This window comes from Moschus berezovskii, chromosome 21 (assembly GCF_049115385.1).
Source record: "Moschus berezovskii isolate FMDL1 chromosome 21, NW_MosBer_1.0, whole genome shotgun sequence".
NCBI classification, from domain to species: domain Eukaryota; kingdom Metazoa; phylum Chordata; class Mammalia; order Artiodactyla; family Moschidae; genus Moschus; species Moschus berezovskii.
In genome coordinates this window covers 14796409-14819927 of record NC_142480.1, presented here as the reverse complement: position 1 = coordinate 14819927, position 23519 = coordinate 14796409, and the positions used below count along the sequence as shown (strand labels likewise).

The following is a 23519-nucleotide window of genomic DNA, read 5'->3' as shown; positions in this document are numbered from 1 at the left end:
GATTAGAACCTGGGCTCCTCAAAGGAGAGAAAAAATACTAATGCATAAGTAAAAGGATATATGAGCAGCTATTAGTGATTTATACTATGAAGAGTCTCCTGTGGGTCCCTTCTCCTTAGCAATGAATTGAGTATCTGCTGTTTTAATTGCAAAAATAAAGAAATTTCTCAAACACAACCTTGTAATTTTAGTGAGAGACCAGAAAAGGCTTCATGGTGACCCTCTGGATGTCCTGCACACATTCACAACATAGTAAAGGAATATAACCTTCTCTTCTTCCCTACTTACAACCAATATATCATAATTTGCTGATTGCGTCTAAAGCTTTTTGGCCCTGTGAGGTTGCAGAACAGGGCATTGGTGGGGGTTAACAAAATCTGAAATAAATACCACTTTACTTCGGAAAACATTATGTTCTTTCTGCTAGATCAGAACTTCCTATTTGTGGTATATGAACTAATAAACAGACGAATAAGTAGACTGTTACCCAGGTGAATATAAAAATCTTCACAATTATCATATTATTTAAGATTTGAAGACTTATGATAATAGAAATAGCTACTCAGTCCATAGATTAAATCTGCTATATTATTATTATTCAGTATCTCCATTTCCAAGAGAAAGAAAATTATGCTAAAATGTTAAATGGCAATCATTCCCAAAAAGCCCATCTCGTTAATTAGCTAGAAATACACTTTCCTTCTGTATCACAAACAAGTCTGCATACCTATAAAGTGCCTTCTAACTTAAAACAGTAGCCTCAGAACAGAAGTTCAGACCTTCAGAAAAGAAGAGCTACGGCAACTAATTATTCTTTGTACCTGTTTTATTGCTCTGATCAAACAAGTCTTCCTGAGTTGACAAAACCTCAGGCTCCGGTGACTTCTGAAGCTGCATCCCACCTTCTGGAAGTTCTTGAGCAGACGTCTGTTCTTTTGCTTCCATAGCAGCAGACACTTTGGGACTAGAAGGCATGTCCTCTGACCTAGGAAATTCATATCACCAGAAGAAAGAATTACTATGTTCAAACGCTTTCATCTTCGAACTAAGAAGCTTTTCCTATTTTGTGTTTTCCTTTATTAATTTCAAAACCTTAAAAAACTATTTGTTAAAAGTGAAATAAGCTACTCTTTATAATGATGCAAAGCGCTCAGCCTCTTTCAAAGTGTGTCTCAGTCTCTCACAGCAAAATCTCTTTCTCCACGCTGCTCACTGCAGTGCTGCATGCTGTCCAAGATTTCTGATCAGTGGTTTAGGGATTTCTGCTACACATGTTGTTATCTAGAGGTGCATGAAGGTGTGTGATCAAGGCCACAACACTGCCAGAAGGAACAACGACCTTCCACAAAAACAGTTTGGATGTAAATTATCCCCTGCATCATGCACACACATTATCGTCTGCTGACCTTTCTTTCTTTTTTAAATATTTGTTTGGTTGTGCCAGGTCTATGTTGTGTCATGAAGGATCTTCAGCTGCAGCATGTAGGATCTAGTTCCCTGACCAGGGATCGAACCCAGGCCCCCTGCATTGGGAGCATGGAGTCTTAGCCACTGGACCATCAGTCCCTGCTGACCTTTTTGATTTGATCTACTCAACCTAAGGCCCAAATCAAAACTCTCACCACAAATACTACTTACACATGTTAAGACACTTACTGCTGGTTCCTTTCCAGAGACTTACTGAGGTTTACCTACTCTGCCAATCCCCAGAGTAAACAGGATAGCAAAATCAGCTAAAGAGCAATTTCCTAAAGAAGAGTGGAAAAAGTCAGCTGCAGTTTAGCTGTGTGTTCTGCATTAGAAAGCTGACCTCTCTTTATATTCAATTTTGTTCAGGACCATATTGTCCACTGTTTCTAACTGAAGGAAGAAACAAGAGAACAGTAAATCTTTACTCATTCCCTCCTCTAAAACAGAAACATCCCACTTGTCCTCTGCCATATCTAAACCTGAACTACCGACCAGAGACAATGCTGTTTGGGATACAGCAATCACCAGAGGCAGAACAGAGATTAACTGGTCATTCCTACCAAGTTAAGAGACTAAAGGACATGTGGAAAGAACACTTCCCTATTTATCTTATACCATAAACTACCAGATGCAGGATACCTGAGGACACAGAGCAATCTGGGTGCTCCTCAGGTATAAAAACAGTGGACTTCCAAATACAATATTCCTGTGACTCCTATACAGAGAAGCTAGAAAGACATCGCACAGAGACAAAGAACGGAGAGGAGTAACAGCCTCTCTGTAACAGGAGGGGTCATCCTCACAATTACAACAGCAATAAACTGGATTTTTAATACGCTTAAAGATAAGTACATAATAAAAATTCATAAACAATAAATGTTTCTACTCAACCAAAAATATGCCCAGGGAAAGGAGGGAAAAAAGAGAATCAAGAATTTCTAAAAATGTTTCCATCTGGCCAAGTGAAATAAGTACAACCCGAAGGAAAACACCCAAAAACACTTTCTAGGAAGAAGTTGGTTTACCTTGAAGGTGGTGAATTTTGCTCTTCCAACACAGGGACATCCTTGCTGGGCTGTTCTGCCATGGGGTTATCTTCATTAGACTGTTCTTCATGCTTAAATGCTTCAAATTTTAGAAGAAGATAGGAGGGAGATATTTAATTTTTCAAAATACTAGAAGTAGTCCCAAATGCCTTTTAAAGGGCAAAGATTTTAAAGAAAGAAATACAAACTGAAAATATACACAGGTATATCATTCCAAAAAGGAAAACAGCCTTTACCCACTTACCAAAAAACCTTAGTATGCAAGCCATCAACTGACACGTATTTGCCAGACAACTCTGAAACTTTACTATATTTAGATTACCTTAACTTAGATATCCATAAAATATATCAAGGAAAGCACAACAAGCATGGGAGGAAAATACTTATAAACAATTCTAAATGCCAGAACACGTACCAATATTAGCATCCACATCAGATAGCTGAGTACATCCAGAGTTAGTGGTTACTGACTGTAGAGGCTCTCTGTCTATTTCATATGGCACAGTTTGTTCTTCAATATCCTGGCTCTGGGAGAGTTCCAGAACCCCAAAGCCCAACTGTGATGAGGCAGGATCTAGGAAGAAAACCCCAAGAAATCAGGAATCATCCCATATTATGCACTATGCAAGGTGCTACCCTTCAGCAAAAGAAGGCCATACTAAGTCCTTCATATCAAAGCCCTGCCCCACCTCTGCAAGTTTTTTCAAAATAAAACTAAGAATAAAAGCACTGAAAGCAAAGGGGGAAAATGCATAATGAAGCAAAAAACGGTGCACTATAAAACCTTACAAACACCTAATAAAGGCAGACTACTTTCTAAAGAAATACATAAGTGCCACACACACACGCACGCACACACACGGCAGTGTAGTTCAGATTGTAATTCCACCCTACAAGGCATACATCTCCCAAATATCTGAAAAACAAATGAATACAAAAGGAATAGGAGTCAATCTGCAGAAAGGAGGCCAAACAATGAGCTAAAAACAAATTCCTGAACAACAAATTAGGTGGAATATCTTAGACTACTAGTAAATTTCCTAATGACTATACTTAATGATGAGACATCTACAGCCTGCTAAGAGAAACTGAGGTGTTTGCAATGTTCATGTTAAAGGGACTAGACCACTCTACTATCCTGAAAAAGGCATAAAGCTACCTTCAGCACTAAGGGAGTGTGTGGTATCATCTGGAGTATCTTCTTCCTTTTCCTCTTTCTCCTTCTCTTCCACCTCTTCTTCCTTCTCTTCACTTACAGGAGGAGCAGATTCCACTGACATTCCCAAAACACTACACAGCAAAAAGACACAATCATGTATTCCCAGATGGGATGCGATACCCTGCTCAAAGAACTCTGAATTTTTCTGTGACTCCCCACACATCATACCACCTTTTAAGTAAATGTGAAAAAGTAAAAAAACCTCACCCCGTTACTACAGAAAGCACCGTACAGAATTAATACAAACATGAGTCAGAAGAAGGCAACAAACATACTTCATTTTTATCTTTCTCTGAAAAAAACATGAGCAGGAAGAGAAAAATCTCACACTCAGAATTACTGACAAAAGAAGATGTGCATCAGATATGCAGAGAAGGGGCTCAAAAATACAGCTATTAAACAGAACACAATTAACAAAGGCATTTTTGCAAAAACTCTTAGAACACATAACACAAAAATTCATAGAACACCCACACAGTGTTTGAGGGAAAAATTCAGGTTAATATCACAGGTCAAAAAAAGATAAACAAAGGTATAAGACAAAAACAATTAGGAAAAAATAGCTGCAACAATATAACAAAAGAATCATCTTCATAAAATATAGGAATTTATAAGAAGACTAAGATAGAAATGCACAAGAGACAATTCACAAAAAAAAAAAGCCAGAAATACAAGTATCTTTAAACATGTAAGAAATCAGATAAACCATTAGTTGCCAATCAAATTAGAAAAAAAACCTGTAAATATTGTCCTACTATTCAGTGCTACGGAGAAGGCAATGGCACCCCACTCCAGTACTTTTGCCTGGAAAATCCCATGGATGGAGGAGCCTGGTGGGCTGCAGTCCATGGGGTCGCTAAGAGTCGGACACGACTGAGCGACTTCACTTTTACTTTTCACTTTCATGCATTGGAGAAGGCAATGGCAACCCACTCTGGTGTTCTTGCCTGGACGGCTGCCGTCTATGGGGTCTCACAGAGTCGGACACAACTGAAGCAACTTAGCAGCAGCAGCAGCATTCAGTGCTACTGAGGTAAGATTAGCATTATCACATACTCCTCATGAGAATATAAACTAACAGAACCTTTCTGAAGAACAACTAGAAAATATGTATCAAGAGCTCTAAATTTTCATTTAGAGCTCTAAATTTTCATACCTAATAATTTCATACCTAATAATTTTCATTTAGAGCTCTAAATTTTCATACCTAATAATTTCAAGAAATAGCTTAAAATATGAAAATATCCTTCTACAAACTCACTTTCAAAGTTCACTGTGACTAATAACCCACTGTAAGCCCAACAGTAGGTAAATAACTAATCTCATAATCCATAAAATGGAATTTATGCAGCTGTTAAATATGTTCAAAACAACCAAATACAATGTGTAAATTGTATATCTGGACTAGATACTGGACAAAATAGATATATATAATCCAAACAAAACAAAAAATTTATGTATATAAAATAAAGATATCTTTGAGACAATTGGGAAAATATGAACACGAACTATATTCTTAGGTATTATGGAATCGATATTAGGTGTGCTAAGGGTATTATGATTATACAGGATAATGTATTTTTCTTAGGGGATGAATTCTAAAGTATTTGAGGGGAACTATGATTTCTGCAACTTAGTTTCAAATGATCCAGCCCCCCAAAACAGTATATTTTATACACACACAGAAAAAATTGCATAACTTTTACAACAAAAATCATGGGGCAAATGTTAGTAAGAGCTTTAATTGTCAGGAAAATTAATTGCTCGTGTTGATAAGCAGAAAGGTCAAGAAACACACAAACTTTTACCTTCCACATCTCAACTATGTAAATCAAGTGCACAAAAAAAAAAAGAGAGAAAATAAGCCAAAATATTTACAGGAATTAGCCTCTGGGTGGCAGAATTATAGACGACACTTTTTGTTTCCTTTTAACTTTCTATCCGTTTAACATTCACTTAAAGACCATTAAACGTAAGTTTAATAAGCATGAAAGAGATGAAAACATGGATTTGCAAAGTTGGGAACCATGATCCAAGGAAGAGAAGAAGGACTGAGTAAAGACTTTCACAAAATAAAATAGAACATTTCCTACACAACTGGGAGGACCAGATGCAAGACCCTGGGAAATATAGGGACAGACAGTCAAGAGCAGGTATGACAAAAAGAGTAGAAGAGCAAAACAAGACAGCACTCATCACACGCCCTGCATCTTCTTCAGCCTCTTTTGGTGGCTTTCTTCACCTCCCTAGCCTCTAAATGCTGCTGGGCACAATGAGTCCTTGAACCTCCTCTTCACCTACACTCATCCCTTTAGCCATCTTATCCATACTCATGGCCTTGAATACCATCCATATGCTTATGACTCTGCAATTTTTAATCTCCAGCTTAGACCTTCCTCCTGAGCTCTAGACTTTCACATCATCAACTGCCTCCAATTGGCAACTGAAAAGGCAGCTCAACTTTAACAAGCCTGTAATCGACCTTCCTGTTTGATCTTCTCCATCTCAGTCAACAGCAACTCCATTCTTCTAGTTCCCTAACCAAAAATGTGGAACCGCCGTTACCTCCTTCATTTCCCTCATACTTAACATCCAATCTGACTCTGAACCCTAATTTCAAAAACCCAGAAGCTCACACTTATCTACTTCTACACTGGTCCAGCCACTGTCACATTTTGCCTAAATCATTTCAAGAGTCTCCTAGTTGGTCTTTCTGCCTCTGCCTTTGCTCTCCCTTCAGATTTTATTTTTAAATTTAACTTGAATAGCTTCTTTAATTTTTATTTTTCCCAGCTTTATCCAGGTTATTAGTCTATTCTTGATCCAGAAGCCAGAGTGATGCTGTTCAAATCTAAGTAAGAGCATGTCATTCCTCTGATCAAAGCTATTAAACACCTTCCTATCTCACTAAAAGTAACAGCCAAATGCCTCACAATGATCCATAAGGCCTTATACATTCTGGGTCCCCCCTTACTTCTCTGACCTCTTTTCCCACTCCTCTCCAGCACTCCAAGGCAGCCACACTAACCTCCTCGTCATTTCTCAAATATTCCAGCACACTCTTCCCTCAGGGCCTTTGCATCTGCTGTTCTCTATGTGCAGATTACATTTATCCAAATAACAGCAGAGATCACTTACTCAAGATTTTTAGTCAAATGTCAAATCAGGGAAGCATCCCTTAAGTCACCTTGTCTAAACTTGCAACTCCATTGATGTTTCCCATCCAATTCTCCACTTTATTTTTCTCTGCGGCCCTATCAGAGTGTAAGACACTATAGATTTTTACGTATCTATCAGATAACTGCTCTATCCCATAAAAGAATATAAACTACATTAAGGTCTAAAGTTTCTTATCTCTTCTGATCACTCTGCATCTCCAAAACTCAAAAGTGCCTGGCATATAGGAAATACGCAATAAATATTTGCAGAATGATTAGATGAATCAGAGCAGATCTGAAATAAATCAGATTTTGTCCACTATCCAAAACTGATGGAAAAAGAAAACAAATGTTTAAATATACCTTTTAGAAATTTAAATCTAGCCAATAAAAAAACTAACGTAATTATTATCAAAAGTTAGGAGTGTGCTGGGATTTCCCTGGTGGTCCAACGGTTAGGAATCCGCCTCCCATTGCATAGGGTGCAGGTTCAAACCTCATCAGGGAACTAAGATTCCATACGCCACAACTACAGAGCCCACACCAGAACGAAGGCCCTACGCAGCCATAAATAAGTAAATATATTTTTAAATTAGAAAAGTGTTGTTATGAGTTAAACCTCATCTTTCATTACAGAACTCAAATGTCTTAATCTGATTAAACAAGAAAAGGCAATACTGTAGTGTTACTTAGTTTTACAACAATATTAAAAGCTAAAAAGATAACCTCCCAGAGAAGTAAAAACACAGTGTCTACTTAAAAAGGATTACCTCTGTGAAAGGGAGCCAACAGTGGGAATGGACTCTGATTTTTATTATGTTATTTTTAAAATAATCTATGCATTTATATTTCTGTTAAAAGCACTCAACAGACCTCATCAAAATTAAAAACATGCTCCATGGAAAAAACCTCTTAAGAGAATGAAAAGACAAGCCAGAGAGATAATATTTGCAAACCACATATCCTACAAACAACTAGTACAAAGAATATAAGAATTCTCAAAACACAATAAAATAAAATCCAATTACAAAATAGGCAAAAGATATGAACAGACATTCCCTTGAAAAGGATGTACAGATGCAAAGAAGCATGTGAAAAGATGTTCAACATCATTAGCCACTAAGGAAATGCAAATTAAAACCACAATGAGGGCTTCCCTGGTGGCTCAGTGGTAAAGAATCCACCTGCCAATGCAGGAGACACAGGTTCAATCCCTGACCCGGGAAGATCCCACATGCCTTGGAGCAACTAAGGCCGTGCGCCACAACTACTGAGCCTGTACTCTAGAGCTCTGGAACCACAACTACTGAAGCCTGCGCGCCTAGAGTCTGGGCTCCGCAACAAGAGAAGCCCACTCACCACAACCAGAGAAAAGCCTACACAGCAACAAAGACCCAGCACAGCCAAAAATAAGTAAATAAAAAATTGTTAAAAACATACACACACACACAATGAGGTATCACACACACTATCAGAATGGCTAAAATAAAAGAGCGACAACACTTATCAGAATGGCTAAAAGAGTGACAACACCAAATGCTGGTGAGAATGGACAGAAATTGGATGTCTCATACACTGCCAGTGGGACTGTAAAATGATACCATCACTCTAGAAAACAGACCAGCATTTTCTTAAAATGAAAAAAAAAACACTAAACATGCAACTACCAAGTGACCTAGCAACTACCCCCCTGGCCATTTATCCTACAGACATGAAGACATAAAAACCTGTAGGCAAATGTTCATAGCAGTTTTATTTATGGCAGCCAAAAACTAGAATCAACCCTAATTTCCTTCAACGGGTAAATGGTTAAACAAATTGTGGTACATCCATACCACGGAACACTACTCAGCAATAACACAAACCACTGATACATGCAACAACTCAGATATTATCTCTAGTACGCAGTTTGAAAAAATCCAACCTTCAAAGATTATATACTATATGAGCTTATTTACATAAGATTTTAAGTGACAAAACTTTACCAATGGAGGATGGTCTTTAATTTTTTTTGGCTGCTCCTTGCAGCATGTAGGATCTCAGTTTCCCAACCAGGGATCAAACTTGTAGCCCCAGGGTTCAAAGCGTGGAGTTTTAACCACTGGACCACCAGGGAAGTCCCGAGGATGGTCCTAAATACTGGTTGCCAGGGGTTCAAGCGCAGGTGAAGGGGATGGATGTGGTTGTAAAAGGGCAAGACTAAAGCTCCTTGTGGTGCTGGAACTGTTAGCATCTTGGTCACAGTGGTGGATAAACCTACACAGACAACTGAGCAGTGTAAAAATTATACACACATGAGTACAAACAGAACTAGAGAACTCTGAATAATTTCATTGAATTTTAGCAATGTTGCTATTCTGGTTGTGAAATTACACTATAGTTCTGCAAAATGGTACCATTGGGGAAAACTGGGAAAAGTACACAAAAAAATCTGTGCTATTTCTTACAAAAGCATGTGAATCTATAATCATCCCGGGACTTCTCTGGTGGTCCACTGGCTATGACTCCACACTCCCAATGCAGCGGACCCAGGTCTGATCCTTGGTCCGGGAACTGGATCCCACAAGCTGCAACTGAGAGTCTGCACACCACAACTAAAGTTCCTGCACACCACCACAAAGACCGAAGATCCTGCGTGCCGCAGCCCTGATGCAACCAAGACCCGGCGTGTCCAAATAAATAAAAATATATATTCATCGTCATCTCAATTTTTTAAGCGTTTAACAGAAATAAAAATATCTTTGGCATCATATTTTACAATGCTTCCTGTTTGGGACCAAAGGCTTACATCAGCAAGACAACAGATAAAGAGAGGAAGATCTTTTGGAATTTTATGATGCATAAAACTCACAAGCAGCTTTTTAAAATGTCTGCTGTAACAAATAAAGACAACATAAAGAGATCAGTACACATGTGTTCTCTAGAGCTTTCATTCTTTTGGTATCAACCCCACATTCTTTACAGTTTCGTGGTCTTTTCACATGCTGTTCCCTCTGTCTGGAAAGTTCCTCCTCCCACATGCCACACTTCTCCCTAGCCCTTCAGCTATGCCTAACAAATTTGTATTTATAATTTACATCATCTTCTCAAAAAGGTTTTCCCTTATCCCCCAGATTAGGTCATATATCCTATTTTTTCCCTCTTTACAATGATCACAATTTTCACTGAATAACTATTTATGTAATTATTCAACATATGGCTCTCCTATTAAAGTGTAAGTTCCATGATGGCAAAGATGATTTAAAACACCCGCCACAGTGCCTGCACGTTTACTGAATGTAAGCATTCAAGTATTGTTTTTTAAAGAAAGAGCAACATGTTCTTGCAAAAAGGGAAAAGCAGCAGCATGAGAATTCTCAAAACAGTACCATCCATTTATAACAACGGGTACGCACGCATTCTGTCCCCAGTGGTTCAAACCCGGGTCCTGAGCCACAAAAACATAGATAAGCCTTGCACGTGGATCCTAAAGAAGTATCAGAAAAACTTAAACGCCTACAAAAAGCAAAGAAAGGTAATATAAATGATTGAAGTGGTTGGGTTTAAGAACAAAAACACAAGCCCTAGGAAAATGAAAAAAAGAACAGCTGGCTTCAGTGTCCAGGTAAAACAGTGAGTTACAGCCACTATGACAGACCACAGCACTCACGTCCCACCTAAGCAGAGATCGGCTGCTACTCACAGCTCTAGCCAACTGTTGCCAGTAATACAGCAGTCACGTTACTTCTGAACTAGTAACCCCAGAAACTGGAAATTGAAGTTCCATGTGAAATTTCCCTATTTTTAAATTCTATCAATTAATTCAAATATATTTTAACCACCATGTATGGGCCAACTAGAACCCACCTGCAGGCCAAAGTAACTCCACCAATTTGTGGACTGTTCTAAAGTGTCCAACTGATGATTTGAGAGAAAAATTTTAAGTGCAAACACGTAGTATTAAATAGAGCACATACACAAAAAAAAATATTTATTTTTGAGATAAAAATCGTTGTCTTTCACCCCAAACTAACATTCTCTTAACAACCTCCCTTTTCTATTCCACCACTCTAAGACTCTTGCGTTCTTCTTTGATCTTAGAAGAATTTGCGCGCTGAATAATCATAAAGAAAGAGAGGCACGTGAGTTACAAGGACTCAAAACCCAGGTCTGCCACTTACTAGCAATGTATTCTAGTGTAAGGTTTTGAACTTCTTTGCCTGTCACTCCCCCCCCTACTAAGTAACATAAATGATTGAAGTGGTTGGGTTTAAGGACAAAAGCACTAAGTAACAGAAATAATGTAATGTGTTCATTATACAGCTTCTTTAGGGATGAAATTAAATGGCAGTATATATCAAACAACCGATCTAGTACCTAACAGAGCGGATAAATTCACAAATGGGCAATGTTAAAGATTTACAAAAGACAAAGTAAAAACTGAATACTGTTAAGAGTATGAATTAAACATCCAATCTAAAACTGGCGAAGATTCTTCGGTTGGTAGGTAGAAACTATGCCTAAGTTTTGATAATATATCTTAATTTTTAAAATTATTTTTCCTATTAATAAGTCATACCCAAGCTAAGAGTGAGGAATTATTTTGTTTCACACACACAAGATAGATCACAATTTGAATAATATAGGTGCAAAAAAGTTGCTACCTTCACAAAAGAGATTCCAGCTTAAGTACCAATAGAATGCTAGTTAAAACAATCCTCAAATCAAATTTCCTGCTCCACAAAAATAAATCCTTTTATCCTTAGGGCAAGATAACAGGCACAAACAAAAGAACTGATCCATTAATACATTTAAATAAATTCCTCCAAACACTAATATACCTGCTTTTCCTATTTGGCTGAGGTAACTGTTCAATAACCTGACTGATGGAACCACGTGTGTCCAAATGAGAAGAATCCATAGAGTCTGAAAAAAATAACTGGATATTAGCACAAAAGGCATTTACCACCAAACTCTAATACAAATTCAGGAATGTGGACAATACCAATCTAATCAGCTGTATTAGAAAACCAACCTTTTACGTACCTGCTACACACCAGACATTGTGCTAGACTTCCTTACATACCTCACCACAATTACATAATATTTAAATCTACCCAACTCCAGTAAGAGCACCCTTGCAAAGAGATCTCACCTGCAGCTTTGTTTTCTTTCAGATGCTCATTGAAGCCACTACTACTGTCTCCTTGTTCTTCTTCAGCTGTTTGTTCAGTATTGGACTCAACATCCTAAAAAATATACATGCACAATATACCCACTATATATGAGATAATCCAAAATGAGCTATACTTTTGTGAAAATACAGATTTCATTTTCCAGCCAACTTTACCCAAAACATAGTGATCTCCTAAGTACTTACGTTTGCAGGCTGGTCTAGATTAGGAGTTGGGGGTGGGGTGGGAATCTACTCAATCATTTCCAAGGAACCTATCACTCACCAACACAGGGTTCTCTTTGTGCGTCTGAAGATTAGGAAGGTGTCGAGCTAGTACACTGAAGTGAGAACCAGAATCATCTTCCAGAACCTGGCTTTCAGGCTGAGAATCTTCAATTATCAGGCAAGGAGTGTCTTGCTGAGAGAAATCTGAATCCAACTGACTTCCAGTAGGGTCCATCTGCTCCCCTGGAATGGAGTAACAAAAGATCAGTTCCGTGTAACCTACTAGCCTTCCTCACGCAGTCTGAGCTTAAAATAATGAGGCAGTTAAGTAGGAGACCTGGAAAGGGGGACGAGTGTAGGACTCTTCCTATTACAACATTGTACATAAGCACTTTCCTGTCATACCTGCCACGGCCCGATTTCCTCCTGCTTACAATCAGCCTGTCTACTCTTCTCTCCCCTTCCATCACCTTCGCGTAGACACCCTTTCCCCTCCTTCCTAACCTCTACACTCCCCGCCCCTTTTTTCCATCCCCCACAACTCTCCCTACGTCCTTCAGGCGCCTCTACCGCTCCCCAAAAAGCATCTTTGGAAAACCTCTGATCCTCTGAACCCCCACAGCCGTTCGTGCTTCCTCACGACCACCCGGGTCTTCCCAGCGAGTGCTACCCCACCCCCTCCATGGGGCCCTCCAACCCTTCCCCCGTCACCGCCGCCATGCTTGCCACCCCGCCCCCTCCGGTTCGCCACCCCTTCAGACGCGAAGCCCACGCCATCAGAGCCGACTGCTCCCCGACTCTTCCCCGCACGGTACCAGGCATCCCGGCGGGAGGGCCCGCGCTCTCGTCCTAGAGGTTTCCGCACGCTCCCCAGGTGCCTCCAGCTCTATCCCCAGGTCGCCGCTGTAGCCACCGCCGCCACCGGCCGCGAACTCCCCCTTTCCCGCCGCGTCACGCAGCTTCGGCTCGCTCATTCGCTGCTGCTGCCCGCCACTCAAGAAAGGCTGTGGGTAACTGGCGACTGAGTCGGAGTGCCCCGCCCCACGTAAGAAAAAGGAACACGGCGGCGTGTTTCCATGGCAGCCTGGACTTTGCAGGCCCTCCCTCTAGTATAGCTGGAGAATGACAGTATCCTTGAACCGAAGGGACCTTGAGAGGGCATGAAATATAGTCCCCTGCCTCTCCAGGACAGTTGTCTGTACCACTGCTCAGACATAAGAGAAAAGACAATTTTTTTTATTGTTCATGCACCGTAAGGCCCTACTCTCACCCTCTTCCGTGGAAAAGGAGGTTTCCCGGCTTTCTAATAAAAGGGCAAAAAAGGATGGCTAGCATTTCAGAGCTGGTGAAACTGAAGAGAGAGAGGACTCTTCGGGGTTTGCAGGTCAACCAGGCTCCCCTTCTTAGGCCTCTACTTGAATTCAAGGGCACACATTAAATATGTCTCCTCCAGTTCTTTTTAAAATAATTTTTTTTTTCCTATTTACATTGTCTGAGGGCCCTGGTAAGCCATATTTTCCCCCCATTGCCCTTTCCAGTCTGGAACGTATTCAAGCTTCACATTTGCTTGTCGGTGACCTATCTTTTGTGGAATTGCAGCCTACAGAGACCATGGTCCCAGACATTTTTTGCACCTCCGTTTGAGATAACAGCACAGTAACTGTCGGTGGTGAAGAGAACAGCTGCTGCCCTTTAACTAAATGACCTCAAAGATCCCTCCCAACCCTAAGAGTCTATTATCCTAATTATGGTGCCAGGGTCTTATAGAGGGTGTGGCAGCTGTGACCTGTATTATTGAAGGAGGTCCCATGAGGAATATATTGCTTTGGGAGGGTACTTTTGTTTTTTGTTTTTAATTTAAAAGGTAGCTGGATTTGAGATAGAATTCTAGCCAGAGCAGCTGTCAATAGCTAAAGCACCCAGCACCCTGCCAGGCATATACATAGTAGGTATTCAATAGGAAGTCAGTTTTCTCTCTCTCTCCCCCAGACTCAGAATGACTTAAGCACAGTCCAACCATGATTCTCTAATTCTGGAAAATACCCAACACTTGATATAGGCTATGCTGAAGTGGAGCTTCGTATCAACCAATCTTCTCCCTGCTGTTATAAATTACATTGATCGTATTTTCCAAACAAAAATCAAAGCATGTCATCTGTATATGTTATTTGTGGGAACAAAAGGACAGACTCTTTGAAATGAAACTGTCCTGAAAAATCTAGAATCTACTGTTGCTAAAACTAGAATATATGGGTCCCCAGAATGTTTTATTAGTGGAACAAAAATGGAAAGGAGCATACAGAGGCATATCCCACTTCTTAATCCTCAAATACTTTATAACTGACTCCTGTCTTCCCTCCTAACTCCTAGTGTAGCAGAAGACCAGTGACCAAATAAATGCAGTCCTACCAAGAACCAGGTAAGATCAATATTGACTACATTAGATAGACAAAGTGAATTCATCTGCTTGATTTGAGAGGGCACAAACAATCATGTCCCGTTGTATGCAAATTTTGACCTTGATTCCCATAAAAATTCTCCAGTCACTATATTTTGGGTCTTTTCTGTCCTGCTGTTGCATCTACCATCTCCAAGCAGGACATAACTAGGTAGACTTTCTTGATTACTTGACAGACAACTCTATGTGTTTGTCAAAATTTACAAAGCTGTACTAAAAAGGGTAAATTAAACTTCAATAAGCATGGCTTCCCAAGTGAACCAGTGGTAAAGAATTTGCCTGCCAATGAAGGAGATGCAAGAGATATGGGTTTGATCCCTGGAGAAGGAAATGGAACCCCACTCCAGTATTCTTGCCTAGAAAATTCCATGAACAAGGAGCCTCCTGGGCTATACCCCATGTGGTTGCAAAGAATCTAACACAACCGAGCACAAACATGGCTAAAAACAGATAAATAAATGAGCCTGAGCCATTCCCATTACTAAATAAAACAAGAGCTTTTTTTAAAACAACTGTGAATTCCTTGTTAAGCAGGATGATAATTAAATTAATCGTTAAATTGCCCAAAGAGATCAGAAAATGCAGGCAAGATGATTACCCACTGAGGCTATGACTGATCAGTTAGGTGAGCCAAAGGCCTTTATTGCCTCTTAGACTGCAAAGGACAATCAGCATATCTACCTGTCTACAGGTGCATCTTTACCTAAGCCACCCCCAAGAAATCTAATCTACCTCTAAAGTTCTCCCAGATGAGAAAATTCCATCAGACCCCATGTTAACTCACTTTGAAGTTTAACAAACCTCATTGTCAGAAATTTTTCTTCTAATCATCTAAATTCTTTATTCTAGAACCTAGAACCATTTTCACTCATATTGTCCTTAATTGGTAATTTTAAAACCTGGACAAATTCTCCTAAGACTAGTATTATCTCAGCTGTCCCAATAATTCTATCAATCAAACAATGAACATAAATGCTACATAATGAGCTCGATAGTCTTTTCCTGAGGTCTCCTCACAGGCTTCTCTAAGCAAAAGAACCCTAGATGGTTTAATTCTACCTCACAGACACTATTCAGCAGCCTTTATATTTGCTTCACGGTTTTCCCTGAAGCTCAGCGGCAGAGAACTTTACTCAAGATAAGTAAATTTAATGATAAACTAAAACATATCCCTTTTAAGCTGCAATATTAAATTATTACAAACTAACTTACATTTAACATATAATTAACTCTGTTGCACTGTCTTCTGTTGCACTTGGACCTATACAATCATACCCAGGCATATACCAATAATATTGTTATAATTAATAACCGTATTACATTTTTACTGTGTGTCAGGTATGTGTTCTGTTTTACATTCACTATCTCACCTAAAAGCTTCGTAACTCTGAGGGTTACAGATGAGGACACTCAAAATTAGAGAGATAACATAATTTGCACGATGTCTCACAATCTGTGAGAATCCAGTCTAACCTCAGAGGTTTTATATATCTGATTTACATATATATATTTTATATATATGTCTTATTTATATATACATGATTGAGGAGGAACAGTTAACAGAGAAATGGCAAAAGAGTTGATAAAAAACTTTTTCATTTTAGAATGTATTTTTGAGTACTAAATATGGGTGTCCCTAAATGGCAACCCACTCCAGTGTTCTTGCCTGGAGAATCCCAGGGACAGGGGAGCCTGGTGGACTTCCATCTATGGGATCACACAGAGTCGGACACGACTGAAGTGACTTAGCAGCAGCAGCAGCAGTGTCCTAGAAATTCATATTAAAATAATATGGAGAAAAATGAAAAGTTATCAACTCCCCACCCTTATGAAGAAATTAAGTCAACAAAGAGGTGATGATCAAAATGTGAAAGCAAATGGCCTAAAGTAGTCAATAATTGCCTCTGATATATTAACTTCTTAACACCAGGCTGATATGCTTAGTAGGGCCCTGCAACCCCTGCAGTGGAAGCAATCCTAACTGGTCTGTATCATCTCTATAGAAGTTCTCCTGTTAATCTTAAGGAAGGTTTGTGTTGTCTTTTTTAAAGTTTAGACCAGCAGAGTTACAAAAAGAGTATAATTGAAAAATAACAGTATAATGATCTCTCATAAACCCTTTCACCTAGATTTACATTTTGTTAATATTTTGCCACATGGCTCCTATTTATTAATTGTGGTAAAATATGCATAGCATGAAATTTACCACTTTAACCACTTTTAAAGGTACAGTTTAGTGACATTAAGTACACTGATGTACAACCATCACCACCATCCATCTCCAGAACTTCTTTAGCCTCCCAAACTGAAACTTATCCATTCAACACTTATTTCCCCCTTCCCCTCTCCCTCCAGCCCTTGGTAACCACCATTCTACTTTCTGTCTCTATGAATCTGACTACTCTAGGTACCTCATACAAATGGAATCATACAATATTTGTCTTTTTGTGTCTGGCTTATTTCACTTAGCAAAATATCCTCAATGTATATCCATGCTGTAATTTTAATAGCAGGTGTTAGAATTTCCTTCCTTTTTATGCCTGAATAATATTCCATTGTAGGTATGTATCACATTTTATCGTCCTTGTTCATTTTAAGCCACTTTTCAAACTTTTCCAGAACTCCAACTTTGCCACATCCAAGTACAGATGATGCCCTGCAGGCATATTAGCAGATTCCCACCAAGTCAGCCACCTCTTCCAGGTTGCTTAATTTTCCCGCTGACCAGTTAGCTCTAGGCCCTCTTACTGACCTGAATCTCTCAAACACACAGTATTAAGCACAACTGTGACTTCAGAATTAGCTGAAATTTCCTCCCTTCCACATTTTCAAATGTTTAACCCAAACTGCTTAATTCCACCAGAAGCTGCTTACCTGGAAACAGAAAGGTAGCTGTGGGAAACAGGAAGCTGTGGGATGAGGGGGGAACGAAATGGAATCCTCACCTACTTGAACATTGACAGGGCTTGCCAAGCTCCCTTCTCTGGCTTATTCCCTCTCCTTACAGAAGTATTTAAATCACCACATCCTGGAAGCACCTCCCCTCTACTCTTCTATCAAGCTCCAAACCTTTCTTCTCTCCCTGCCCTCCAAATTCCACTTTCTCCATACTTATAACTCCATAATTGTTTACAATCTGGGCTTAATCCCCACAAATCTAGTGCCTGGAACAAAGCAGTTACTCTAAAACTGTGAATAACTGATTCTGAACTTTTCCTGTCAAGTCACCTCATTAGCTTTGGTCTCTATCATGTTTGATGGTGTTGCTGATTCCCTTCTCTTTAAAATTCTCATCCTGTAAACAACCTAAATGCAAACTAACAACAGATGGATGGATAATTAAAAAAAAAAAAAAAGTGAGGCAGACAGAGAGAGAGAATGGAATACTACTCAGCCATTAAAGAAAAAATGCAATCTTGCCATTTATGACATGGATAGACCTTGAGGGTATTATGATAAGTGAAGTAAGTCAGAAGGAGAAAGACAAATACCATATGATTTTAGTCATATGTGGGACAAATAAAAAATAAGTGAACAAATGAACAAATCAAACAAACATGTAAATACAGAGAACAGAATAGTGGTTACCACAGGGGAAGGGATTGGGTGAAGACAAAGTGGCTAAAAGGGTCAACTCTATAATGATAGATGGAAACTAGGCTTCTCCGGTGGCTCAGACTGTGAAGAATCTGCCTGCAATGCGGGAGACCTGGGTTCAATCCCTAGTTTGGGAAGATCCCCTGGAGGAGGCCATGGCAACCCGCTTCAGTATTCTTGCCTGGAGAATCGCCATGGACAGAGGAGCCCAGGAAATAGTCTCTGTTCATGTGATTTCCCAGGCAAGAATACTGGAGTGGGTTGCCATGCCCTCCTCCAGGGGATCTTTCCAACCCAGGGACTGAACCCAGGTCTCCCACATTGCAGGCAGATTCTTTACCATCTGAGCCAGCAGGGAAGCCCAAAGAAATTAACTATTTTCAAAATTAAGTCACTGTAGCAAAAACTGAAGCCCCAAAATGGAAGAATGCTAAATGTTGTCTTATCCGAAAGAGCTCAATAACTATAACACACAATAAAAGTACTATAGGAATGCATATGAGGGAGAAATCAAAAGAAAGAATTTTAGTCACGTGGTTATAATGAATATTTAGTGAGCATTTACTATATTCTAGGAGCCTGGCAGGCTATGGTCCATGGGGGTGCAATCAGACACAACTGAAGTGACTGAGCACACACACACAAGCTCTGTTTACTCTGACTCCTTGCCTTATCTCATCCAGTCTTATACTGTTCAGTTCAGTTCAGTCACTCAGTCGTGTCCGACTCTCCGCGACCCCATGAATCACAGCACGCCAGGCCTCCCTGTCCATCACCAAATCCCAGAGTTCACTCAAACTCATGTCCACAGAGTCGGTGATGCCATCCAGCCATCTCACTCTCGGTCGTCCCCTTCTCCTCCCGCCCTCAACCTTTCCCAGCAGCTACCATTTATATACCAGTGACTCCCAAGTTTATATCTCCAGCCCAGACTTCTTTCCCAAATCCCGAATCTACACCTAACAGCCTATTCAATATCTCCATTTAGATTCCAATTGACATCTCAAACTCGACATGCTTAAAACTGAATTCATTCTATCAAATCTGCACCACTTGCAGCCTTTCTCATCTCAGTTGATGGAAACTTCAACCTGCTGTTTATAACAAAAAGTTTGGAGATACTCTTTTTTAACAGGAAATTAAAAAATAATTTATGTACTTATCATCCAATTTCAACAATTATCAACAAATGCCTAATTGTAAAAAATTATTTTATTGAAATACAGTTGATTTACAATGTTAATTACTACTGTACAGCAAAGTGATTCCATTATACATTTGTATATATTTTTCATATTCTTTTCCATATAATTCAATCATAGGATATCAAATATGCATTTCCCTCTGCTATACAGTATAAGGCCTTGTTTATCCATTCTATATATAATAGTTTGCACCTACTAACCCTAACAGAGGATTAGATGACAGAGGATGAGATGGTTAGATGGTATCACTGACTCAATGGACATGAGTTTGGGTAAATAAACTCTGGGAATTGGTGATGGACAGGGAGACCTGGTGTGCTGCGGTTCATGGGGTCGAAAAGAGTCAGACACGACCAAACAACTGAACTAATCCTAAATTCCCAATCTATCCCTCCTCATGCGAAGAGTTGACTCACTGGAAAAGACTCTGATGCTGGGAGGCATTGGGCGCAGGAGAAGGGGACAACAGAGGATGAGATGGCTGGATGGCATCACCGACTCGATGGACACGGATTTGGGTTGACTCTTGGAGTTGGTGATGGACAGGGAGCCCTGGCGTGCTGTGATTCATGGGGTCGCGGAGAGTCGGACACGACTGAGCGACTGAACTGAACTGATCCTTCCCCCATCTCCCCTTCTCCTTGGCTACCACATTCTGTAAGTCTGTAAGTCTGTTTCTATTTTGTAGGTAAGTTCTTTGTGTCATATTTTAGATTCCACATATAAGTGATATCATACAGCATTTGTCTTTCTGACTTACTTCACTAGGTATAATCATCTCTAGGTCCATCCATGTTGCTGCAAGTGGCATTACTTCATTCTTTTTTATTACTGAGTAGTGTACCATCGGAGAAGGCAATGGCAAGCCACTCCAGTACTCTTGCCTAGAAAATCCCATGGACGGAGGAGCCTGGTAGGCTGCAGTCCGTGGGGTCACTATGGGTCGGAAACGACTGAGCGACTTCACTTTCACTTTTCACTTTCCACTTTCACACATTGGAGAAGGAAATGGCAACCCACTCCAGTGTTCTTGCCTGGAGAATCCCAGGGACGGGGGAGCCTGGTGGGCTTCCGTCTATGGGGTCACACAGAGTCGGACACGACAGAAGTGACTTAGCAGCAGCAGCAGTGTACCATATATGTACCACCTCTTCTTTACCCATTCATCGTTGATGACATTTGGGTTGCTTCCATGTCTTTACTATTGTAAATAGTGCAGCAGTGAACACTGAGGTGCATGTGTCTTTCTGAATTATAGTTTTGTGCAGATATATGCCCAGGAGTGAGATTGCAGGATCATACAGCAACTCTATTTTTAGTTTTTTGAGGAAACGCCATACTGTTTTTCATAGTGGTTTCCACACTTTACATTTCCACCAACAGTGTAGGAGGGTTCCCTTTTCTACACGCCCTCTCCAGCAATAAATGCCCAATCTTTTCAAATATCCCCACCCACTTATGCCCAAATGATCATTTATAAGAAAATCCTAGATATCATAAAATTTCATCCATAAATATTACGTATGTTATCTTTTAAACATAACAACATAATTAACACACCCAAAGAAAATTAACAGTAATTTTTTAATGTTATCAAATATATAGTGTTTAAGTTTCTCCAACTGTCTCATAATTTATTTTTACAATTCCAAACAGGATTTGTACATTGCATTTGGATGACACTACATTCAGTTCAGTTCAGTTCAGTCGCTCAGTCGTGTCCGACTCTTTGCGACCCCATGAATCACAGCACGCCAGGCCTCCCTGTCCATCACCAACTCCCGGAGTTCACTCAAACTCATGTCCATCGAGTCTGTGATGCCATCCAGCCATCTCATTCTCTGTCATCCCCTTCTCCTCCCGCCCCCAATCCTTCCCAGCCTAGATAGTATATTAAAAAGCAGAGACATTACTTTGCCAACCAAGGTCCGTCTAGTCAAGGCTATGGTTTTTCCAGTGGTCATGTATGGATGTGAGACTTGGACTGTGAAGAAAGCTGATCGTCGAAGAAATTATGCTTTTGAACTGTGGTGCTGGAAAAGACTCTTGAGAGTCCCTTGGACTGCAAGGAGATCCAACTAGTCCATTCTAAAGGAGATCAATCCTGGGTGTTCATTTGAAGGACTGATGCTAAGCTGAAACTCCAATACTTTGACACTACCTTAGGCCTCTTTTAATCTCTAAGTTTTTCTTTCTTATTTCCTGCAATTTATTTGTTGATGAAACCACATCATTTGTTCTGTAAAATTTCCAACTTTGTGGATTTTTCTTATTGCATCCCTGTGATGTCATTTACAGTATTTTCTTTTTTATTTTTTATAAATGGGCAGAGAGGTATGCTTGTTCATATTTATGTTCCTTTTTTTGGCAAGAATGACTGGTATCATAAACTTCCTATTGCATCTCATCAGGAAGTATATATTAATAACATTTGGTTTAATGTATTTTTGTTCTGTTACACTTGACCATCAGGTTCAAATATTACCACCTTTTTACTTGATAGTTTAGTAGTCATTGATAATTATAACCAAGGTGCATTATTTCACTAGAGGCTGTAAAAAAGTGATAGTCTAATATTAACATACTACCTTCATTTATTAGGTGGAATTCTTCTATAAATAAGAACTTACAGAATAGTCAAGTATTTGAACATTTAGAATAGTCAAGTATTTGAACATTTATAATAGTCAAGTATTTGATTAGTGAGGGAAAGGCAGGGCTTTGCTCATAGCTTAGTTGATAAAGAATCTCCCTGCAATGCAGGAGACCCCGGTTTAATTCCTGGACCAGGAAGATCCCCTGGAAAAGGGATAGGCTACCTGTTCCAGTATTCTTGGGCTTCCCTTGTGGTTCAGCTGCTTCCCTTGTGACGTGGCTCAGCTGGTAAAGAATCTGCCTGCAATGCGGGAGACCTGGGTTCAATCCCTGGATTGGGAAGATCCCCTGGAGAAGGGGAAGGCTACCTACTCCAGTATTTTGGCCTGGAGAATTCCATGGACTGTATAGTCCATGGGGTCACAAAAAGTCGGACATGACTGAGTGACTTTCACTTCACTTCAGGGAAAGGCAGGATAAATGTTTCTTTCCTTTACTAGTTTTCAAAATAATAAGTTGAGGTTCTCCATGTAATACAGAATAGTTCTCTAAATAATGAGGTTCTCCAGCACACCCCAAAGATTACTTAAAAGAATTTTGTTTTTAGTGTCACTATGAACTGTGGGTTTTAACACATTTGGTGTGCTTCAAACCACTGCAATTATTGTTCATTCTGAAATGCATACTGTCCCATCTTTGGACCGTGGAAGTCCTCTCAGATTAGCTCTAAAGTTCTTTTGACATGATTTCAGTACTCTTGGATGGCTTTGTTGCTTTCTGGTATAACAAGATGTTCCAGGTTCATCTTGTTTACTTCCTGCTGCAGATCTAGAATTGGATGTTTCTCCAAGAAGCCTTGGTTCATTTAGTAGTAAATGGTATTTAAAGACTATAATTTGGACAGGTGGAATACTTACTGCTACTGAGTTGATCATTGTTTGGCTTTTTCTAACTAAATCTTAGGGTTTCAGGGATTTTATCCAACTTCTTTGATTCTATATCTGTATCTCTTTTTAGCATAATCAACAACTTGATTCCTAATAATGTTAGCACAATTTATTTTATTCCATTACATATATAAAACTGTTTCCAAAAAACTCCCAATATTATTACTAATAAGATAACTAATAAAAACAGTTTAACATTTTTTGCAGTTTATTTCTTTCCTTAGGGTATAGCCCATAAAAATGTATACTTAATATATATGCTACAACATGGATGAATCCTGAAGACATTATGCTAAGTGACATAAGACAGTCATAAAAAAGAATACTGTGTGATTCCACTTATACAAGGCATTTAGAATAGTCAAAATCAGAGACACAGAAAGTCAAATGGTGGTTACTAGGGACTAGGAGGTATGGAGGAGAATTGGGAGTTATTATTTAATG

At 39.5% G+C, this 23519-nt stretch overlaps 1 protein-coding gene across 5 annotated transcripts in view; it reads right to left on the bottom strand.

Moving 5' to 3' along the window:
- Positions 1-23519, bottom strand: part of TP53BP1 (tumor protein p53 binding protein 1) — a 93050-nt gene that overhangs the window by 54727 nt on the left and 14804 nt on the right. For 4 of the 5 annotated variants that reach the window (XM_055418330.2, XM_055418333.2, XM_088829466.1 and 1 more), the window contains exons 1-8: positions 13089-13230; positions 12332-12516; positions 12028-12121; positions 11714-11798; positions 3676-3806; positions 2932-3090; positions 2496-2595; positions 822-985 (exon numbers count right to left, since the gene is read on the bottom strand). In XM_055418330.2, coding sequence (XP_055274305.2) covers positions 822-985; positions 2496-2595; positions 2932-3090; positions 3676-3806; positions 11714-11798; positions 12028-12121; positions 12332-12516; positions 13089-13095 — 925 coding nt within the window. In that variant the 5' untranslated portion in view covers positions 13096-13230. Of the gene's footprint in view, positions 1-821; positions 986-2495; positions 2596-2931; positions 3091-3675; positions 3807-11713; positions 11799-12027; positions 12122-12331; positions 12517-13088; positions 13231-23519 lie in introns of those variants that run through there. The other variant, XM_055418331.2, reaches the window with a different exon arrangement.